General features: G+C 42.0%; 1 protein-coding gene across 4 annotated transcripts in view; it reads right to left on the bottom strand.

The window, feature by feature from the left end:
• Nucleotides 1-1247: 1247 nt before the first annotated feature.
• The window catches only part of CDH10 (cadherin 10), a 93503-nt gene continuing 72465 nt past the window's right edge, over nt 1248-22285 (bottom strand). For 2 of the 4 annotated variants that reach the window (XM_029054084.2, XM_001508224.6), the window contains exons 7-12: nt 20949-21202; nt 16906-17042; nt 15741-15862; nt 13282-13390; nt 9468-9719; nt 1814-2304 (exon numbers count right to left, since the gene is read on the bottom strand). In XM_029054084.2, coding sequence (XP_028909917.1) covers nt 1814-2304; nt 9468-9719; nt 13282-13390; nt 15741-15862; nt 16906-17042; nt 20949-21202 — 1365 coding nt within the window. Of the gene's footprint in view, nt 2305-9467; nt 9720-13281; nt 13391-15740; nt 15863-16905; nt 17043-20948; nt 21203-22285 lie in introns of all 4 variants that reach the window. The other 2 variants (XM_029054085.2, XM_016225261.3) reach the window with 2 other exon arrangements.

Consider the following 22285-nt stretch of genomic DNA (forward strand, 5'->3'; position numbering starts at 1 on the left):
ATGGGAGACTGTCCTTTCCACTGTGTGCACAGTGGTAATTTCTTGCTCCACTGATAAATCGGCTATCCACAGAACCTCCCTCTTTTTTTCTAGCCTGTCACTTGCTATCCCCAAATTTACAGTACCTGCACTCAGCGCTTTCTGTCCTTATTCCCACCCCAACAGACGCTCAGTGTACCTGAGGGTGTACCGACAGCCCACTGCTGTTTCTTTGTGTTTGAGACTTGGTGTCACCCAATCGGCAAACCATTTATTCTGTCCTTCCCGGTGTGCGTGATCCCTTTCAGTTTGCCAAATCTGAGTGATGAAATTATTGTTGGGGGTGTTGTATAATAATAATAATTGTGGTATTTGTTAAGGGCTTAACTATGTGTCAGGCACTGTACTAGATGCTGGGGTTAGCCCCATGTGGAGCTCACAGCCTTAACCCCCATTTTACAGATGCTGTAACTGAGCCCCAGAGAAATGAAGTAACTTGCCCCGGGTCACACAGCAAACAAGTGGCCGAAGCGGGATTAGAACCCAGGACCTTCTGACACCCAGGCCCGTGCTCTATCCACTATGGCATGTAGTCTGAGTGCCCTCCTGTCATCCATGCTCCTCACCTAGTGATTGCTGGGTGATTATGTGGATGCCCCACTGTCAACGATTCTCCTCACACGTCCCATCTAGTGCAGTCCATGTTGCTCTGAGACTCACATCAGGGCCAGTGAGCTGATGGGGTCCCAGGATCCCATCGTTCTCGTGACATATGATCTAGAATAGAGGAATTGCTCTACTCAGCAACTTGGCCAGATCTTGTGCTCTAATCCAGGTCATTTTAAACTTTTGAAATTCCCAGTTAGATTCTGAAGTAACATCTTCGCAGCAAACTCTCCGGCTCATCTGCGTCTGAAGCCGTGTGTCCTAGTGGATAGAGCACGAGCCTGGAAGTCAGAAGGATCTGGGTTAATATGATTGAGAGACAGGATATTTCCCCAGTCAGGATGACACCCAGCAACTGAATCTCTGAACTGTTCTGAATCTCTCAACAGTCTCTGAACTGTTCTGCTCATATTGTTGGATACTAGAGGAGTGAGGGAGAATAATTTTTCCGGTAATTGCCTTGCTATAGTGAGTTTGGCAAGCCTAGTGGCTCCTCTCAGACCCCAGAGTCCCTGTGATTACGTAACGTATTTAATCCTCAAGTAGGCTTCGCAAAATGCAAACGCAGTTCCTTCCTGAAACAAGATATAAGCCACATCAAATTTAGTTGTAAAAACTGGTTTTATTTCTTAAAAATAAATACAAAAATATAAATATAAAACATTAGCAGATAGAATTTGATGAAATGAAGTTGCACAAACTTTTGTATACCAGCTGCATATCACACTTACTAACATCACGTGTACATTTTTGGAATTGTAATGTACAGAACAGGATATACTTTTATTTTTTAAATTCTTCACCTTCTTAAAAAGCTGCACTTGCAAGGGCAGGACATGGACCTAACAGAAGCGGCTTATACATGAGGTTGCTTAAGGGAAAGATATCCTGTTCCAGTTTCTGAAAGGAGCATTTATCTATTAAAATGGACAACACTGAATTTCCATAGCTTTGGCTCTTGGAAGGGATTGAATAAGATGTCATATATACTCCATGTGATATCCTACAAGAAAGAATTAATGAAATTAATGAACAAATTAAAAGAGGAAAAGACAGAACAAATTGTGCAGAGTGGCAGGAAAATTCTCCCCAGTGTCAAAAAAACGTCAAGTGGAGGTGGTATCTGAGTGGTGACTTGTTCTTGGATAAACACAAACTGTATCGTAGGCTAGGAGTCCTTGTCGCTCTCCCCGCCTCCGTACATTTCGGCAAGCTTATTGAACCGAGGGCCCCATTCTCTGAGGAAATCATAGTTTTGGTCTCCTTCGGTGGTGCCCGAGCCCAGCGAGCTCAAAGATTCGGCAATGGAGTCGTTGCCCTCGTAGGCGTAGGTGGCCAGAGAGTCGTAGGGGGGAGCGGTCGGGTCGACGTCATGCTCCTTCAGCCTTTCGTTAATGAAATCTCGGACATCTGTGTTATCGGGAGCCGAAGGAGTCCTCCGCGGTATAAACAAGGTTTCGGGGATAATGTCTCGCCGGAGCTTCTTGTCCTCGATGGCGGCGGGATTCCTCAGCGTGCCGATATCAAAGGCCTGGGTGTCTTCCTCTCCCCCGCCCTCATCGTTATAACTCACGATGTTGTCTCTGATGTCCTCTTTGGACAGGATCAGAGGCTCTTTCTTCCGCTGCCTTTTCAGAGCTGCAAACAGTACTACTATAACTTGAAAAAAAAAAAGGTGATAAGCGTAGGTGCAATTTAATAACCTAGGAGAGCGGTGGGCGGAAGGGGTAGGTCAGAGGTTTCCTGCTACCTCATGTCTCTCTATCCTACTTAGAACAGAAGATGGATTTTCTTTTCACACTGTCCTTTTTTCCATTGTTCCGTGTCAGTGCACATCGGTGTGTCTCAGAAAGGATATGATAGAAACCTACGGAAATTGCAGACACCTCAACACCTCACCAAAAAGCTTTTTGGGAAATAGGTTTGATTGACTATGATTTAGAAGTACTATAGAAAGCTGTGGAAATACCTGTCTAATTCCAACGGCTGGGTCGTTTTTTGTTCTATTTTTCTAACTACTCCTGGCATAAAAATTTCAGCTACACAGAGAGTGAATCTGCCTTAAATTAAGGCAGTTTTCAAACTGTGCACATGGATATGCCAACAAACTCTAAACAGCATAATAGTGGTTAATAGGCTAGACTTTTTTTTTTTTTTTTTAGTGTTATTGGTTAAGCGCTTCCTATGTGCCAGGAACCGAACTAAACGCTGGGCTACCCGGCACGTAGTAAGGTGCCTGGGCACATAGGAAGTGCTTAACAAAGATCATTATGGATACATGATAATTAGGTTGGACGCAGTGCATGTCCCACATGGGTTTCACAGTCTTAATACTCATTGTACTAAGGACCAGAAAAATGAAGTAACTTTCCCAAGGCCACGTAGCACATGTGTGGTGGAGCCAGGATAAACCAGGTACTCTGATTCCCAAACCTCTGCTCTTTTCATTGCGCATGATAAAGGATATTGATTCATGTCAATGAATCTTAATGCCATCTTTAGATATGTCCTTGTGTTTGGTTTTTTTTTGTAAATGAGCTATAATATTACATTATTTTTTAAGTGGTTGAGTCAGAGCCCTGGGCTTTGTGCAACATTTGACAGTTTAGATACTGAACCTGACTGAGACAGGACTTACAATTTAATAGGTGTAGACAAGGGGCAGGTTATTCCCATTTTATAGATTAGGAGATTGAGGCCCAGAGAGATTAGTCCACTTGCCCCAGGTCACATGGTAAGCCAGTGATAGAGCTGGGGCTCGAACCTGGATCTTTGATTTCCATTGCCATGCTTTTTCCACTTGGCCATGCTGTAGTTCCTTGGAAAGAATCTCACACACTTAGATGTTTACTAACCATTTAGAAAATGTCTTGCAATGACTGATAGATTGAGGCAGAATTTCTGTATGACACTCGGCTGCTCCTGTTGGGATCATGAAGCTATAGTACTTAGCTAAACCATCTCAAGCCAATGGGCCAGTAAGAAAACTGCATTGTAGTCTTGGCACAAAACTTTCCTCTCCATCTGCCTCATTTGGACAGTTAAGGACAAACTTTTATAACCCGGAGATGCTCTCTGCAAGACACACCCGTGGATGCAGTCTCACCATCGGCTATGTCATCTTCAAACCGAGGGATGACTCTCCAGATCTTCCTTCCACTACCCTAGAGCCCCTTAATAAGAGAAACAATCTGTATAAATGTACATGACTGATGTTTAAATCTGAATAGTTGCAATAGGAATCTACATTCTCACCTGAAAAGTTTGAATATTGAATTGGTATTTTAATAAAGTGTGGCAGGAAACACAACATTTACTGTTGAACCTAGTCAAGTTTTCGCAAGGCTTGGCTCTAAGGAGAGTCATTCCATTTTAAGAGTTGTATATGTGTTGTTTTCTTACTTAAAAACATGTATTCCCTGTTGGCGAATAAAGTGGCTCAAATGTTAAACACTGCCATGACCATGGCCTCATAGAAATAGCACAGTCCTGGGAGGAAGAGAACCTGGGTTCTAAAGCCAGCTCTGCCCCTTGCCTGGGGAATGACCCCGGGTTAGTCATTTAAGTACTTTGGGCCTCATTTTTCTCATCTTAAAAGTCGGATTCAATACCTATTAAGTGCTTAGTGCAGTGCAAGTGCTTAGTACTTAGCACGAGTAAGTGCTCAATAAATATGATTGAATTAATGAATGGATACCTATTCTCCCTCCTACTTACACTGTGAGACCCATCTGGAACTGTGTCTGACTTGATTATCTCGTATTTATCTCAGTGCCCAGTATAGTGTTTGGGCCACAGAAAATGCTTAAAAGCCATTATTATTAAGACCGTCATTATCATTAACTGGCATTGAGTTGCAACCTGCAGAGTGTACATCTGAGGATGGTGAGGTGCTCATTGCTAGTTTTGAAGAACAGCTCCAACCCTTCTCCACTCTGTCCCTCACTTTTCCACTTGAAATGACCCAGAATCTGCTTCAGAGACGCATGTCCGTAGACCAACTTCAGAGACCCATAGACCCGCTTAGGAGACCCGTCTCCGTAGTCTGCACTGCTGTGCTTTCTGATTCTCCAAGACAGGTTTCCTTCAGGGAACTAACTGGAGAGGTCTTCCAAATGGCAGCAACATGGAAGGGCTATTTTCAGAATCACCTGGGGAATATTAGAATCACCAGCCCATCTGCCCCTGCCCATTTCCACCTGGACACTGCCTCTAAGGTTGGCACTCTCATGCCTCTGCTTTCTCTCTTTGTGCAGCAAATAAGGCAGGAAAGGAAGTCAACCTCCCTTCCCCTCCCCATTCCCTTGAGCCCATGTAAGTGCACTGTGCAATTTGAACAGCTATTCTCTCTCTCTCCAGGAGGCAGAATTGGGTTCCAGGTTTCTTCTTTTTTTTTCTCTTTTCATTTTATCTTACAAAGTCCTTGCATTTTCCCAGGCACTACAGCATATAGAAAAGCACAGGTTTCAATGTAGGATATTTCCATTTCTTCAGCCATTGAAAATCCCAATTAGAATTGATCATCTCATTCTTTTTATAGTTTCTGCCATACCGTTTCCAGGATGAGTAATTCCACCTTCATTATCTGGACCCTGAATGGGGGTTTGTATGTGAGCTATGATATGTGTCAAACCAGCAAGGTGTTTGGTTTTTTTTTCTGCTATAGCTTAGAGTAGTCATAATTAAAATTAAATCTAGACTAATGGGGGGAAGAGTTTTAAGAAGAAATACTTGCGTATTTCCTATTTGCTTGGAGATTTGTCTCATATAATTCCCCCACTACAAACCGATTTTTCTTTATGTAGCCGAAGAAAGTCCAAGCAGGACCATTATCCCTAATCCTACTTGAGATTTGGCACATGATGTGGATCTCTTTTCCCACTATGGATTGCTGCGGGACCATTCTGGATTCCCGATTGCTGGCGTATCACCGAATAATGCAGCCTTCTGTCTTCAGGAGGTAATCGAAAGGTGATGTTAGTCTTAATCGAAAGGGGTCGTTAGTCTTGGGATTTGTGAAAGAAGTTAAAGTTGCAGGTACGGACGCAATGGAGGCAGTGTGCCTTAGTAAAAAGCAGCGTGAAACTGAGACTCAGGAAATTTAGGTTCTAATCCCAGCTTCGCCACTGTCCTATTGAATGACCTTGGACAAGTCACTTGGCTCATGTGTAAAATTGGGATTGGAAACCCATTCTCACTCATGCTTAAACTGTGAGCCCTCTATGGGACAGGGACTGTCACTAATCGGATTATTTTACTTCTACCCCTGTGTTTAACAGAGTGTAGGGACATGTACTAAACAGCACACCAAAGAAAAGGGAGGTTGGTTGGTATCTCTTGTGCAGTTTTCATATTATTAAGCTGTGCCACAGCAGCTTAACTTCGAGTCACAGTCTGGCCTGATAGAGTTTTACATATCTGCCCTTGGAGGCTGGTGACATGGGGAAAGCAGTTCTTAATGAAAAATGTCCTCAGCTCGTAATACCAAACTACTACAGATTGAAAAAACAAATATGATCATAGAATCCACCTTTGTCTTTTTGATGCTAATGATTAAAGAATTTTCTACCCATAATTCTTGCACTTATTCATCCTGGTAAAAGCAAAAAGAGACTCAGTGCCCCACCTAAATCACTCTGCATTTTCGCAGTCTGGGAATAATCATGATTAAGGCTTAAGCGCTTCTATGCAAAACGCTGTACTAAGTGCCGGGGTAGATGCAAGCAGATCGGGTTGGACACAGTCCCTGTCCCATGTGGAGCCCACAGTCTCAATCCCCATTTTGCAGATGAGATAACTGAGGCATGAAGAAGTACAGTGGCTCACCCGAGGTCACACAGCAGGTGAATGGCGGGGCTGGGATTAGAACCCACGCCCTCTAGACTGTGAGTTGGCTCTGGGCAGGGAATGTGTCTGATGTTATATCGTATACTCTCTTAAGTGCTTACTATAGTGCTCTGCACACAATAAGCTTTCAATAAATATGATTAATAATCACCTCTGACTACCAGTCCCGGGCTTTAGCCATTATGCCATGCAGTGATTGGGCACGTGATTCTGCATAGGCTTGTTGTGGGCAGGGTATGTGTCTGTTTACTGTTGGTTGTATTGTACACCCGAGTTCTTCGTACAGTGCTCTGCATACAGTAGTCGCTGAGTAAATATGATCGAATGGATGAGTGTAAGTGACTGCTGTCGCCTATGCTGATCTAGCCCCGCCCCTGATTCGGCTTATCTGCTCACCTCAACTCCTGCCTTCTTAAACACTCGAGATTGGGTTGAGTCCTTGGATGTCAGGAAGAAGGGCTGGGAATTGAACAAGTGTGGAACTCTACCTGTGATTGAATGATGGTAAATTCCTGGAGGTCAGGGACTGTGTCTCTAGCTTTGGTGGCTCAATGTCTCAAAGACCTAGCTCAGGGTCTGCTCGCAGTAGCCTCTCTGTAAACAGATCGGCCGGTCAGATGAGATCAGCTGAGTTTTCCAGGCCGGATTTGAGACTCTATTGACATTGGTCAATTAGTAATCAATGGATGACATTTATCCAGTGCTAAGGTCTGTACTTGGAAGAGTACAGCTGACATAAGATTTTCCTTCCCTGCCCTCAAATTTCTTACAGTCTAGCCCAGGAGACTAGCAAATACAAGTGACTTATAAATAGTGGGAGCAGGAGGAACTATGAGATTGTTGCAGTAAACGTTTTGTCAGCCCCATCTGCTCAATGTAGCCAAATCAAACTAGCATAGACCAGTATGATGTGGCAATATCTGGCCTGAGAGGGGAGGTGAAAAGTGCTAGTTGGGGACAGGAAAGGTGTCTACCAACTCCATACGTTGTAATAATCATGTTGGTATTTGTTAAGCGCTTACTATGTTCAGAGCACTGTTCTAAGCGCTGGGGGAGATACAGGGTAATCAGGTCACCCCACATGAGGCTCACACTTAATCCCCATTTTACAGATGAGGGAACTGAGGCACAGAGAAGTTAAGTGACTCGCCCACAGTCTCACAGCTGACAAGTGGCAGAGCCGGGAGTCGAACCCATGATCTCTGACTCCGAAGCCCAGGCTCTTTCCACTGAGCCACGCTGTCCTCTCCCAAGTACTCAGAACAGTGCTCTGCACACAGTAAGTGCTCAATAAATATGATTGAGTGATTAGGGGTCCTCCATGAATATCAGTGGTCGCAGCAAGAGCGTCAACACTTAGACTTGGAAACTGGGCCGAAGGAGGAAGATTTTGCAAAGAAATGTTGACTCCCAACACTAGCAAGCAACTCTTCATACTTAGCCAAGGGGCCCAAAAGCTCTTCAGGAATTTTCATACTTCTATCCCTGTTCCCACAGACTTGTTTAGGCTTGGGACTCAAAAGTTCTGAGCCTGAGGCTGGGATTGATCTTTAGGTCTCTCTGAGCAATTTCAGATTTTCCTTTTTCAATAATTATGCTTGTCCTGTGTAGCCTCAGACTACAATTCAGAGGCTCATTATGAAGGTATTTTCATTAATTAGCCTTGCCTAATTAACAATTTGAGACTGCAGCCTAGTTTTGTTATTGATGCAATGTTTTCTGAAGGACAGCTCGCTCTTCTCTACCGAGAATGCAGAATAAAATAAAATCAATTAACTTTACAGACTGAGGGTATGTGTAGAATGTAGACCAGAGAGAGAAAACATGTCTAAACTGTCACCGTCATTTTCTCCCTGTGGTGATCTGGCTCTTGGAAAGTAGAGCATTTGCTAAATAGAGAAGCAGCATGGCCTAGTGGATAGAGCATGGGCCTGGGAGTCGGGAGAACCTGGCTTCTAGTACCGGCTCCGCTACGTATCTGCTGTATGACCTTGGGCAAGACACTTCACTTTTCTATGCCTCAGTTATCTCACTTGTAAAATGGAGATTAAAACTGTGCATTCATTGCGGTACAGGGACTGTGTCTAACCTGATTACCGTGTCTCTACCCCAGTGTTTAGTACAATGCCTGATACATAGTAAGTGCTTAACACATTCCATTAAAAAAAAAAATACGTTACAGGGAGTTATCAAAGAATATGTTCACACATATTTTTTTTTTTATCACCTTGTACCAGGTGCCTGCAAACAATAGCTGCAAAGTCATATCAGCTTCCTATTGGGGACAAATGTGACTCTTAAGAGAGAGATCTCTAGCACTGTCTTTCCACCCCCATTTACCTCTGTTCTCCCCTTCCCTAGTCTATTTCCTCTTATCTCTTCCTCCTGTCCTTCTTCCCTGTCCCAGCCCTTCCATCTCTCCTCCCCTCCCATCTCCCAGCTCATGTCTCCCTTTTACCCGCTCTTTACTTCTCCTTTCTTTTCCCATTACTGCTGCTGGAAGCAACAACTCTTGGTAAGAAGTTGCCATAGGAAACATTGATACCAATCCATTGCACCATATGCAATGTGGCCTAATGGATAGAGCGAGCATCTGGGAGTCATAAGGACCTGAGTTCTAATTTCGGCTTCACCAAATGTCTGCTCTGTGACCTTGGGCAAGACACTTCTACGTGCCTCAGCCGCCTCATGTGTTAGCCAAAGTGGGACATGGACTGTGTCCAACTTGATGATCTGGTATCTATCCCAGTGCTGAATACAGCGCCTAGCACATAGTAAGCACTGAACAAATACCATTAAAAAACCAAAAAACAATTTCATATAATGGCACGATGGCACCACTTTGTGTTTGTGGCCTGGGGCATAATCTCTTTGGGTCTTTAGCGCCAACCAAAGTTTCATCTGGTTTATCACCAATGTACTGAAAAAAGAAGAAGAAGAAGAAAAAAAATTAGAGCTATAACGTTGCAACTTACCGAGCAGTATAATAATGCAGAGAAGAATAGCAATCAGAGCTCCGGTGCTGAGACCAGCAGGAAGGAGCAGAGCCTCTGCGCTGCACGACTGCATGTTCCCTTGGTTGTCGCAGGCACACACCCGGATTGTCAAAGTGCCGGTGCTGCTCTGGATAGGATAGTCGTTGTCCGAAATCACCACCGGCAGCAGATAGGAGCTTATTTCATGTCGACTGAACCCATTTTTTCTCGTTAGAATTCGGGCCGTGTTATCTGAAATGAGTTAAAGTCTTCTTCATTAGCAGCCCGGTGTCACTGGCGGTTTCATTGATTGATCATTACTGGCATTTATCAAGCCTTCCTGTGGGCTATGCGCTGTGCTGACTACTGGGATGCATAAAATCCTGTCCCATGAGGGGCTCACAGTGAATACAGTCATTATTATCACTTAGGGCATGATTCAAGTTTAAGTTTGCCCTTTTTTTGCCGTTTTTTTCTTCCTGACCCCCCTTAAAATAATCATCAGAAAAATTATCATCATCAGTGGCATTTATTGAGCACTTACTGTGTGCAGAGCACTTCACTAAGCTCTTGGGAAAGTATAATATAACAGAGTTGGTAGACACGTTCCCTGTCCACAATGAGTTTCCAGTCTGTGCACATTCTTTGGGGGCCCTTAGTTGTGTCTATTTTTTCTACAGTGAGTGTTGATTAGAAGTCTCCTTGCCCAGGTATCAGCCAACCTCCATTAGGTAAGTTAGGAAGGTCTGCTTTCTGACTAGCCTCAGTGAAAACCCGGTACGTTCCCACACCCAAGTTAAAAAAAAAAAATGGAAGCAGCTATCTGCCAATTCAGCTAGAAGCTTGTGTTCAGGACTGAATTATCCGTTAAATCACCACCCCTCATAACGTCTTCTCAGAGATCCAGCAAAAAGCAAATCCAGAATCCTGAGCACAAGCCACTATTCTAAATCATTTCATTTTTTAAAATGACTTAATAGAAATCCATTTGGCAGAGATGGGCATAGTCTTAGAACTGAATTTCTTTAAACTACTTCAGTTTTTAATGAAAGTTCTATTTATAGGAACACTTTCAGTCATTTTCGAAGAAGCTGTACCCATTGTGAAAATGGGGAAGTACAGATTGAAAAACCTGGCTTAAACTGGGTCCAGAATCCTCTTCTTCAGCCAAGTGTATATGACAGCCAGGTATCCAAAAATAGAGTTTAGAACTTGCTTGGGAGGAAACCCTGAGAAAGATAATCATTTTACCCAAAATAAAGAAATTGGAATTCAGAAACAAGTCATTTAGTCTTTAAAGTAAACTGTGAGCGTCCAATTTTGGAAATTGTAGAAAAATAAAGGGCGGGAAGACAGATTGAGCACTCCACTCAATATCAGATAATGGTCCCGAAAAAAAGAGGATTGTATTGTGATAATTTAACAGATGCAGAACCTCATGCTAAGGCAAACTCCTACTGTCAGACTTGCCCGCCTCAACACTACACGTATGTTTCTTTGAGCACCGAAACCAGAAGCCAAGCAGGGTGGCATTATTGGATGAACATTCTTTCATTCTTTAACAACATTCTAGTCTCCCACATAGGGAAATCAGACATACGGCAGAACTGAGAATACCTTATTGCCCAGATTATGTCTTTGTCTATTGACACATCTTGCAACATAGATGAACAAAAAAGCCAAGTGATAATCTGTGCTACATGTGAAGCAGTGTGGCCTTGAGGAGACAGCATGAGCCTGGGAGTCAGAGGATCTGGGACCTAATCCCAGTTCTGTCACTTGTCTTTGATAGGATCTTCGTTATGTCACTTAACTTGAAGGTGCCTCAGTTTCCAAAACTTTAAAATGGAGATTCAATACCTGAACTTCCTTATACTTAGACTATGAGTCCCATGTGGGACAGGGATTATGCCTGACTTGATTGACTTGCATCTACCCCAGTGCTTAGAAGGATGGGGAGCAGCGGGGCCTACAAGAACTTGGGCTTGGGTGTCAGAGGTCATGGGTCCTAATCCTGGCTCTGCCACTTGTCAGCTGTGCGACCTCGGGCAAGTCACTTAACTTCTCTCTGCCTCAGTTATCTCAATTGTAAATGTAGATGAAGACTGTGAGCCCCACGTCGGACAACCTGATTACCTTGTATCTATCCCAGCACTTAGAACAGTGCTTGGCACATAGTAAGCGCTTAACAATTACCAACATTGATATTATTACCAGAAAGAACACAAGTCTGGGAGGCAGAGGACCTTGGTTCTAATCCCTGTTCTGCCACTGACCTGCTGTGTCATCTTGGGCAAGTTACTTAATTTCTCTGTCCCTCAGTTCTCTCATCTGCAAAATGGGGATTCAATGTCTGTTCACCTTCCTACTTGGACTGTGAATGCCATGTGGGACCGAACTGTCTTGAATCTATCTCGGTGCTTTACAAATATAGTCAGTGCTTAACAAATACTTAGTCACATCATCATCATCATCGTTAGTAATAGCACTTGGCACACAGTAAGTGCTTAACACATGTCGGAATCAGTATTATTAATATTATGTGTTGGTTTCTATTACCATGACCCAGGAAGATAAATTCCCACATGGGATGCAACACTGTAGTTTGCAGTTTAGAGATGGGTTTAGCAAAACTTTCAACCTAGTTTTGTTTCAACTTGTAATCTGCCTCCTGTTAATTCATGATGTGTAACCTACCTTATTTAATAAGGGGTCCAACCATTTTACCCACTCTCAAGATTATTTCAAGTAAGCCCACCTCAAGAGAATTATAAAAAATGTGAAATGTGAATGTTTTGGAGATACAGTAACAGTTACGTTCACCAATACTGCCATCGATGCAAAAATCAATTTTAAACCTACAACTTAAATAGAAATGGAGCAGCACTTTTTTTTTAATGGTGTTTGCTAAGCACTTTCTATGATCCAGACACTCTACTAAGCACTCAGGTTGGACACGGTCCGTGTCCCGCATCGTAATCCCCATTTTACAGATGACATCACCGAGGTCCAGAGAAATGAAAGGACTTATCTAGGTTCACACAGCAGAGAAGGGCAGAGCCAGGATTAGAACCCAGGACTTTCTGACTCCCAGGTCTGTGTTCTATCCACCAGGCCATGCTGCTGCTTTCTGTTTAATTGGTGAACTCCATGAGAGAAGCCTACCTTTATTTTACAATTAATTTATAATTACGTTTGTTAAATTTATTTTCCAGTTTAAGTTGTCAAATATTTTTTCAAATGAAACAAGGGGCAGTCAAACACATGGTTTTTGTCATCTTTTTATGATATTTGCTAAGCACTTGCTATGTGCGAGACAGGGTACTAAGCAAGCAATGGGGTAGATAGAAGCTAATCATATTGGACACAGCCCATGTCCAACATGGGTCTTACAATCTTAATCCCCATTTTACAGACGAGGTAACTTAAGGACAAAAAAGTTAGGGGACTTGCCCAGGGTCATGCAGCAGACAAGCAGAGGGAGTCAAGATTCGAACTCAGGTCACCTGACTCCTAGGCCCATGCTCTTTCCACTAGGCCGCGCTTCACATACAAGGTAATAAACATAGTCAAATTCTACTTTAATCACACTCAATCTACATTTACTAAGCAATACAGGGGAATCATTCACTAGTGATTTATCTTTATAGTACTTCTAGAGGGCAAGGAGGGGGAATATTTAGACAATTTCAACTCGAGACTAGTGGGAATTCGCAATCGTTTCTAACCACGATTTATCATGACAGCTGTAACCAGCCAGCGAAGGAGAAGGCCAACAGTGCATTCCACGTCGTGGGTCAGTTCTAAAATGTACCTTCGTTGTCTTGGACCGTGAAGTTTGGGTTGACAGCCGCTAAGCTGAAGAAAAACTTTTGTCCACCTAATGGATCATCTTTGTCAACTGCACTTATAGTCTGTATCAGCTGCAGGAGAGAGAAAACAGGCATGCATACACATCAGAACTTCTGCGATCAGTCAGTGGTATTTATTGAGGGCTTACTGTGTTCGGAGTACTGTACTCAGTTCTTGGGAGAGTACAATACAACAGACTTAGTAGACACGGTCCCTGCCCACAAGGAGTGTATAGTCTAGCAGAGCTCATGGACTAGTTGGAGTTCAGACTGATGAGTCCCACCATTTTATAATCCAGAAACGACTAGAGTCTCCTATGGAATCGAATGTTTTTGTTTGAGAGGTGTCTTATGTTTTTCCATTGGGTTTTTGAACACAACTAGTAATGTGTATCAGCTTAATTTGTTGTGGGTATTTACTGGGCTGAAGAGCATGCCTTTATTTTTATTTTATGAACAGCCATTTAATTCTTCAAGACTAGACCTTCAGCTATCCCATTTTCAGCGGAAGGTATAGTTCCCTGCCCCTATGTGGATGTGATGTTCCTTGGTGGCTGTTCTGGAAAATAAAATCTGGAAATTGGATGGGCAGTGCAGTGGAAGTAAAAGCACTAAATGGCAAGTGAGTTCCCACTCTGACTAACGAGGAATATCAATCAGTCAGTGGTGTTCCCTGAGCATTTAGCGCGTCCTTACTGCGTATTCGGGTAAGGTGCTTACTTCCGTCCCGGAGCCCTAAAAAGAGAGCCTCTTGGGGTGCTAATTCTGCTAGGCCCTTTTATTTGCAATTGAGTTGCTACCAGCAAAGTCATTACAATCAGTCAGTTAATGGTTTTTCATGCCCTTCGAAAGGAACATAAAATCCAGTTGGACTCTGTTTTACATTTAAAATAATAAGAGAACACTTCTGAATTTTCTTTTGATTCTTCAAAAAATGGAGATAATCTGGAGTGTAATTTGCATAAGAATTTAACCGTGAAGATGATGTTTATAAAGACCATCAAACAGTGCCAAAGACAACGGGGTACTGGAATGACTCTGCTTTCTTTAACAAATAAAATGTGAATTGCAATTATTATTTATAACATGCTGCTTTCTTCTCAGAAGATAGCACTGAAACCAATTAAGAACTTTCCTTTCAGACTTCAAAACTTAGTTTTTTAAATAAAAAAAAAGAGCTTATACAAACAAAGGCTTTCAGTGAAAATGCATACAGAAGAGTTCAAAGGAATCAAAGGTCTTAAGAGAAATAAGAACTGATTGAGAAAGTGCTTTCTTTTGAATGCGACGAAAATCATTAAATCATGCAAATGACAAGGTAGTTCGTAAAGTGAATGCATAAAATCTTTCCCTGTCTTTTTTCCTACCATATCATATTTCCTTACGCTTTTACATCCCGACATTAAATCAGTCTTTCTGTCTGTTTTTTTTTTTAAATGGTTGGAAAACCATTTGAACTTGGCAACTCAATTTTCGAAGATTCCATCAGCTGAAACTTCACTGGGCTTTCAATCAGTGATTTATATGATGAGTGCTTTCTGGGTTCAGAGTACTGTATTAAGCTCTTAGGGAATAACAATAGGAGCCAAATACGTTTCCTGCCCTCAGAGTTTAAAATCTAATGATTTCAATCATCGGAAAAGCCTATATTCATCAAGCAATCAATAATTTCATCAAGCACCTACGGTGTGAATGTAGGAAGTACTTGGAAGGTACCATAGCGTTAGAAGAAACAGTCTCTGTCCTCTACGGACTTAGTATAGCAAGGGGGACACAGATGTGAAGATGAAGGGAAAAGTGGCTTTGTACATGACTGAGTACCTAAATACCGGACATGTGAGTCTATATGTGCAGGCACTGAGAGGTGAGAAGCAGTCTGACTTAGTAGAATCAGAGGACCTGGGCTCTGATCCTGGCTTTGCCATTTCTGTGTTGTATGACCATGGGAAAATCACTTAATTTTGCTGTCTTCAGTTTCTTCATTTAATCCCGTCATTTGGGGATTAAATGTCTGTTCTCTCTTTTCCTTTGACTGTGAGCTCTAATCAGGGACCGTTTCTGACCTAATTATCTAGTTTGTATGTCTGTGCTGAGTACACGGCTTGACACGTAGTCAGCACTCAAATACCACTATTAGTTATGATATTGTGATTCACAGAGGGTTGTGAGCACACAGGTGTGTACTTGGTGCACACTGCTGTGGTGATATGTTGGGGTTAAGATTTAAGGAGAAGAAGACATGAATCGGAGAGAAGAGAAATGCACCTGGGTAACTAAACAAGAGGTGACCCAGCTTGACGACAGATTTTGGCTCTGCCATTTTGCTCCTTCGTTCTCCATTTCAGTGAAATCTGCAGGGAGTACAGGCAAGGTGAGCAGCTAAATTGGCAGCCAGACCTTTGGAAAGGTGATGTAAACTCACCTGTCCAGGTCTTGCATTTTCACACACGAAGGTGTCATAGAAAACAGCAAATTGTGGTGCATTGTCATTGACATCCAGAATCCTTACAAAAACTGATACCCGCGTGGTTTCCTTGGGGTTATCTGTCGAGGGAAAAGAGAAGCAAAAAAGTGATTCCTTTTCAGCCAGTGAATGTTCTTTCATGTTATGCGGCAAACACCGCAAGGGAAAAAAACGTCCGATTTGTTCCACAGATAAATTTTTTTTTTTGCATTAGTCAGATAACCACTTTTCTGTCCATATAATAACAGTACAATAATTAACAAGTACTATTTGAGCATAATTAAATAGCACCAGTTTTGATTAATGCTGGGCTCAGGAGTGTTATTCTGGGAGAATTTTTTTTTTATTATTTAAGAAAAACAGTGAATGTAATTGAAATCATTTTACACTGAAGAGCAATTAGTGTTTTTGCTTGTTTTCCTGGCTAATGCACAATCTCAAAAGGCACGTTACAAGTTTGTACCTCTAATGCATGTGCATTTCAGTTTCTAATATTTTGCATATGCCTTCATTAGCATAATTGTTTTGAGACTCATTTTTTCATCCATTCAGTTGTATTTATTAACCACTTACTGTGTGCAGAGCACTGTACTAAGCGCTTGGGAAAGTACTGTAGACTGTAACGCCCTTGAGGGCAGAGATCATGCCTCCCAAGGCTATTGTACTGCACTTCTCCAAGTGCTTAGATCAGCGCTCTGCACACAGTAAGTGCTCAGTAAATACCACCGATTGATTGAGAACCCATGAAAAATGTAATGATGCCCATTTGTTCATTTCCTTTATCTGGGGTAGCCATTTTATCTTGGCAATTCAAATATTCTCTTTCCGATATCATCCTTTCTAGGGCCAGGTTAACCGATAGAGTGTTAAACATGAGTAAAATATTGCATGGAAACTCTGAATTCAGAGAGTGCTTTTAGTCGCACCATTATGTAACAGGTAAAATGACTATAAACTCCTTGAGAATAGGGACTATATCTTTTAATTTACTGTAGTCCTCCAAGCTTTTAATAGATCTATGAGCCCAGATCCAGCAGGAATCCCTCGCTTACTGAAATTAGCCGGTTCCCGTCCTAACCTGTCATTGCTTTGCCCATAAAATCACATACAAGAAGGGTCTTACTTATCTCAGCTGCTATAACACTAAGATTGTGCCACTGGGAAAGCTCACGGTCGAGGGATTTGGATGTGTAAATGGAGCCGTTCCCAGCGTGTATATTAAAGATTCTGTCCAGGTCTGTGTGGCGGTCCAAAGAAAACCTATGCATGGCGGACAAAAGAAAAACATGTTAATGAAGGAGGAGCAGTGATGCAAGATCTATCAGTCCAACGTTAAACTTCCATGATAAAGTGAAACACCTATACCCTAACTTAACAGTGATGGTATATGTTAGGTGCTTATTTTTTTATGTTATATTTTAAGTGCTTACTACCTGCCAGGCTCTCTTTTAAGTGCTGAGGTAGATACAAGGTATTCAGGTTGGACACAGTCAATGTCCCACATGGGACCCACAGTCTTAATCCTCATTTTACGAATAAGACAAATGAGGCACAGATTACTTAAGTGACTTGTCCGTGGTCATACAGCAGATCAGTGATGGAGCCATGACTAGAACCCAGGTTCTTCTGATTCCCAAGTTTGTGCTCTAACCATTAGATCACGCTGATCCTCCTATGTGACCAGTATTGGATCAAGTGCTGGGGTAGATGCAGAATGAGCTAATCAGACACAGTCCCGGCATTACATGGGGCTCAAGTCGAAGAGGATGGGAGAAAGGATATTTTAACATTTTACAGAAGAGAAAACCGAGGCCCAGACAAGTTAAGTGACTTGTCACTTGTCAGAGCTGGGAGCTGGGATTAGAATTTAGGATTCCTGACTCCCGATCTGGTTCTCTTTCCATCTAAGCACAATGTCTTCCCTGACCATGATTAAAAAAAAGTTTACTGAAAACTTTTCTATTAGAACTTTTCATTTGGGCCACCTTTTGGTGGTCATTAGTTGTGTCAGAATTCACTTTATTTCAGCAGCAGGCTCAGAGTTTGCTGCTTCTGACTAGCCCTGTCCCAGCATCCTTTCCCAAAGCCTTGTCTCAGGAAGGAGGGAGGAGAGGCGAAACTATGAGATGGACCAGTAGAATTTAGGGTGGAAAATTCTAGTATATGCAGTGTCCTACTTAGCCTTGTGAGCCCCAAATGGTATAGAGACTGTGTCTAACCTGCTTAATTTGTATCTACCCCGAGACGTAGAACAGTGCATGTGCTATACTAAGCACTTAACAAATACAGTGATCATACTAAGCAACAGTGTCGGCCAGGATCCCTGGGGCAGCTTCACTAAAGTTTGCTACCCTCCTAGGATTCATACCCTTGGCCATATTAGCCTAGTTGTTCTCTGCTGATATCAGCCTTCATTGTTGTCTTTTGAGGTGAGAAATGCATGTTTTTTTCTTTGGCCAAAAGTAGCTTGGTTTCACTTTCCCCAGGATCCCAGCTGTACGTTAGGTAATTTTAATGAAATTGCATATATTCATTCATTCAATAATATTTATTGAGTGCTTACTATGTGGAGAGCACTGTACTGAGCGCTTGGAATGTACAATTCGGCAACAGATAAAGACAATCCCTGCCCAATGACGGGCTCACAGTCTATGCCTTCACACCTCTGGTATCTGGGGCGGAAACATTCATATATTTAAATCTCACAAGCTACTCATTCTCCTCAGGCAAAACGTGTAGTAGATTCATTTCTTTCTTCTCAGCTGGTCTCTCCCTCTCCCCATTTCCCAGCCAAGAAACGTGCAAGTCATCTATGAATATCTAATCAGTGAAAGCTTATTCTTTAGCGCTAGATGGCTGGAAAATGTATCATTATCCCAACTCCTGCCATTTCACCGGGGAACTCTTCACTGTGTTGGTGTACCAGGGCCCATGGGCTGAAACCTGGCTCCCTAAACAGTATTAACCTAGTTTTGCCCATATGCCTCCCCATAGTGTCTCCTGAGCTATTGGAAGGAATTCAAGGATATTTAGGTCAACTGGCTTTAAAGGGCCAGAGTAAAGATATTTGAAAGAAAAATAGCTTTTGATAGACCAGTCATCAGTGGGATGTCAGGATATAAATAAAAACAAATTTTGAGCTGATTAATGAGATTACTGCAATATCACCATATTTCCTAACAACAGGTTTATCCATGGGGGTGCATTCCGACGGTAAGATATATTCCGATTTCTTTTCCTAAGGTTCTTGCTCTCAAAAGCTTTATGTGTCCAAGTACTCATGTATTTGTGCCCCTGAATTATTTCTGGGCTTGCAGATGTTGGGGGTTCAGGTCCAGTTCCCCGAATCATCCTTGGGTAGTGCTTACTGGTCTGAATAAAACACAGACCACAGGCTGCAGAAACAGATGTCCCCTGCAGTTCTTGGTGGGGGTTTTAAGATACTCTTCCTTATACTTTGCCCCATCGCTTAGAACAGGGCTTGGCACATAGTTAGCACTTCAATATCATTATTATCATTATTATTATTACAACACTTAAGAGGCCTTCAAAGGAAGTGGACTCCCCTCACGAAGCATCACCAGCTACTTACCCCAAATCAATCTTTACCAGTTTGCAGGTTGTGAGGATCATCATACAGTGGCATTTTAACAACTCACACTCAGAAATAAGAATCTTTACAGCTTCATCTTTGAATGTGAAAGATGGGTAAAGTACACATATTTTAATCGTCTGTAGATTTATTTTTACAAAAATAATTCAGAGAAGCCTAAAATTAACTGGCATTCTTACACCATAAATGCACTATAATTGTTCTTGTCAATCACCGACTTATTTTAAAGATCTTAGAGAAGCAGCGTGGCTCAGTGGAAAGAGCAAGGGCTGGGGAGTCAGAGATCGTGGGCTCAAATCCCGGCTCCGCCGCTTGTCAACTGTGTGACTTTGGACAAGTTGCTTAACTTCTCTGTGCCACAGTTACCTCATAGGTAAAAATGGGCATTAAGACGGTGAGCCCCAGGTGGGATAACCTGTTCACCTTGTATCCTCTCCAGCGCTTAGAACAGTGCTTTGCACAGAGTAAGCACTTAGGAAATGCCATCATTATCATTATTATTTGCCATGCTGCCATTGCATCTTTGGAAAGCTTGGGCCCCCGTGGCACAGAGTTCTAACCAAAAGAACACCCCAGAGCCTGAATCAATCATTTTAGAGAAGGAGCGTGGCTTCTCTGGCTTCTCTGGGCCTCAATTACCTCATCTGCAAAATGGGGATTAACTGTGAGCCTCACGTGGGACAACCTGATTACCCTGTATCTACCCCAGGGCATAGAACAGTGCTCTGCACATAGTAAGCACTCAACAAATACCGGCATTATTATTATTATTTTTAATAACTTATTTTTAAGATCTGCTAGTTGCCTTTTGTAGATCTTCCACTTCTGGGTTAGTTAAGCATTTTATTCATAGTATTAGTATTAGTAATTAGTACTATTAGTAAAGACACACACTATTTATGCATAGTTAAGTGTCTGCTCTTGGATTGTCGGCCTCTTGAGAGCAGGAACCCGGACTTTTTGTCTGGTATATTCTCCCAAGGACTTATTACAGTGTTTTAAGTGCAGTAGACCTTCAAAAATGCCATGTATGGATTGATTAAAGTAGAACATGTGAATTGATAGATATGCTCTTTATAAACAAAAAAGATATTTTTTGCATGCTTACGATGTATCAAGCTCTGCCCTAATTACTTCATTAGGTAATTAGATCAGGCACAGTCCCTACTCCATATGGGGCTCACAGTCTAAGTATCGAGTCCACATTTTACAGTTGAGGCAACTGAAGTACAGAGAAGTTAAGTGACTTGTCCAAGGTCATACAGCAGGCACGTGGAGGAGGGGGGATTAGAACCCAGGTCCTCTGACTGTTTAGGTCCATGATCTTTCCACTCCGCCATGCTACTTCTCTAATGCACCTTCGGGAGGCTTATAAACCCTGCCTATACATGAATTTTTCCTCTTTCCCTTTTCCCTCTAGATGCTAAGCTATTTGTGGTTATGGATCGTGCTAATTAACCCAGCCTCTCTTAGACTTTCCCAAGAGCTTAGTACAATAAGTACCGTTGATTGATTCTTTTCATACAAGGTAGATTCACAGATTCTAGCATTACCTTATGGGGCTGGATGCAGAATCGGGATCTCTCGCCATCACAGTTCCGATTATGGTGCCCACTTCAATGTCTTCATGAACCTCAAACAGATAGGAAGATCTGCTGAAAACAGGGGGCTCATCCACATCTTCTATGGATATTTTTACAATAGTAGTGTCCTTGAAAGGTCCAAGGTAATAAAACCTGGGATCCACATGCGTGTTTTCTGCCTCAATTTTTAGAGTGTAAAGCCGTCTGCTCTCGTAATCTAGGGGCTGAAGAGGAAAACATACCTTTTAGGTTGGAAAGGACAGAGAGAATTGTTGTAGCCTCCCGAAACATAATATCATTTTCAAAACCTGTGTTGCATTTGCATTAGACTGGTATAGGTTTCTAAGGAACTGCTTTTGGCTTAGACAAAAATGTATTGTGTATGTAACAGTTATTTCATTTTAAAGAGCAAAATATCACATGGATTAGTTAAGACTGGGGGGAAAAGTTGTGAAAACCATTTTTCAGTCTTTCATAGTTCAGAGCCAGAAAGATGTTGTATACAGAGAAAGCCCAGCTCTTAGGAGAATGTTTTAAGATTTGCATTTTGGAAGATAGTATTCATTTTCCCCGTTGATGCAAAGCTCCCAAAGATGCACAGATCTCTGTTAGAGTTTTTTGGATCAGAATGGAAATACATTAGCAGTAGAAAGAAATGGGATAAGAGGTTATGTGTACCAGCTCATTTTCTCAATGATTACGCAAAATGTTGCCAGGAAAAAAATATGTAACATTTGAAACAAGAAATTTGAATTTTTAAAGGTCATTTTCTCACATTTCCCATGAATTTGAGGTGTAGATCATATCGCAGAATATAATTAGAAAACAAATTTACTACTCAGTAAAATATTTTTAAAAGGGAGTGTATATTGGAGGAACAAGATATTTAGCATAGTTCAAATCCACTAGGAAAAAACAAAAACAAATTAAATTTTAGTCCTAATTTTCCCTATGTCCCCCAGTCAGTCAATGATCCTCATTGAGCACTTACTGTGTGCAGAATATTGCCCTAAGAGCTTGAGGGATAATAAATACAATAAATACTATTGATTGAGAGGTCAGTAGTGTTGGTAGGCATGATTTCTGCTCACAAGGACTTACATCGATGAACGATTTGAGCACCTACCTATTCCCAAATCCATCTTTCCATACCCTGTTTCCTCCTAACTGAAGTTTAATGTTTGTCCCCTCCATCAGAGTAGAGGGTAACTAGTAATTGGTATCTTCTGGTTTCTCATCTGATATGAATATTTTTCCTTAATTCCAAAATATATTTGTTTGCACGAAAGGTTTCCCTGTGAACTAAT

Source organism: Ornithorhynchus anatinus, chromosome X3, assembly GCF_004115215.2.
Source record: "Ornithorhynchus anatinus isolate Pmale09 chromosome X3, mOrnAna1.pri.v4, whole genome shotgun sequence".
In the NCBI taxonomy this organism is placed as follows: domain Eukaryota; kingdom Metazoa; phylum Chordata; class Mammalia; order Monotremata; family Ornithorhynchidae; genus Ornithorhynchus; species Ornithorhynchus anatinus.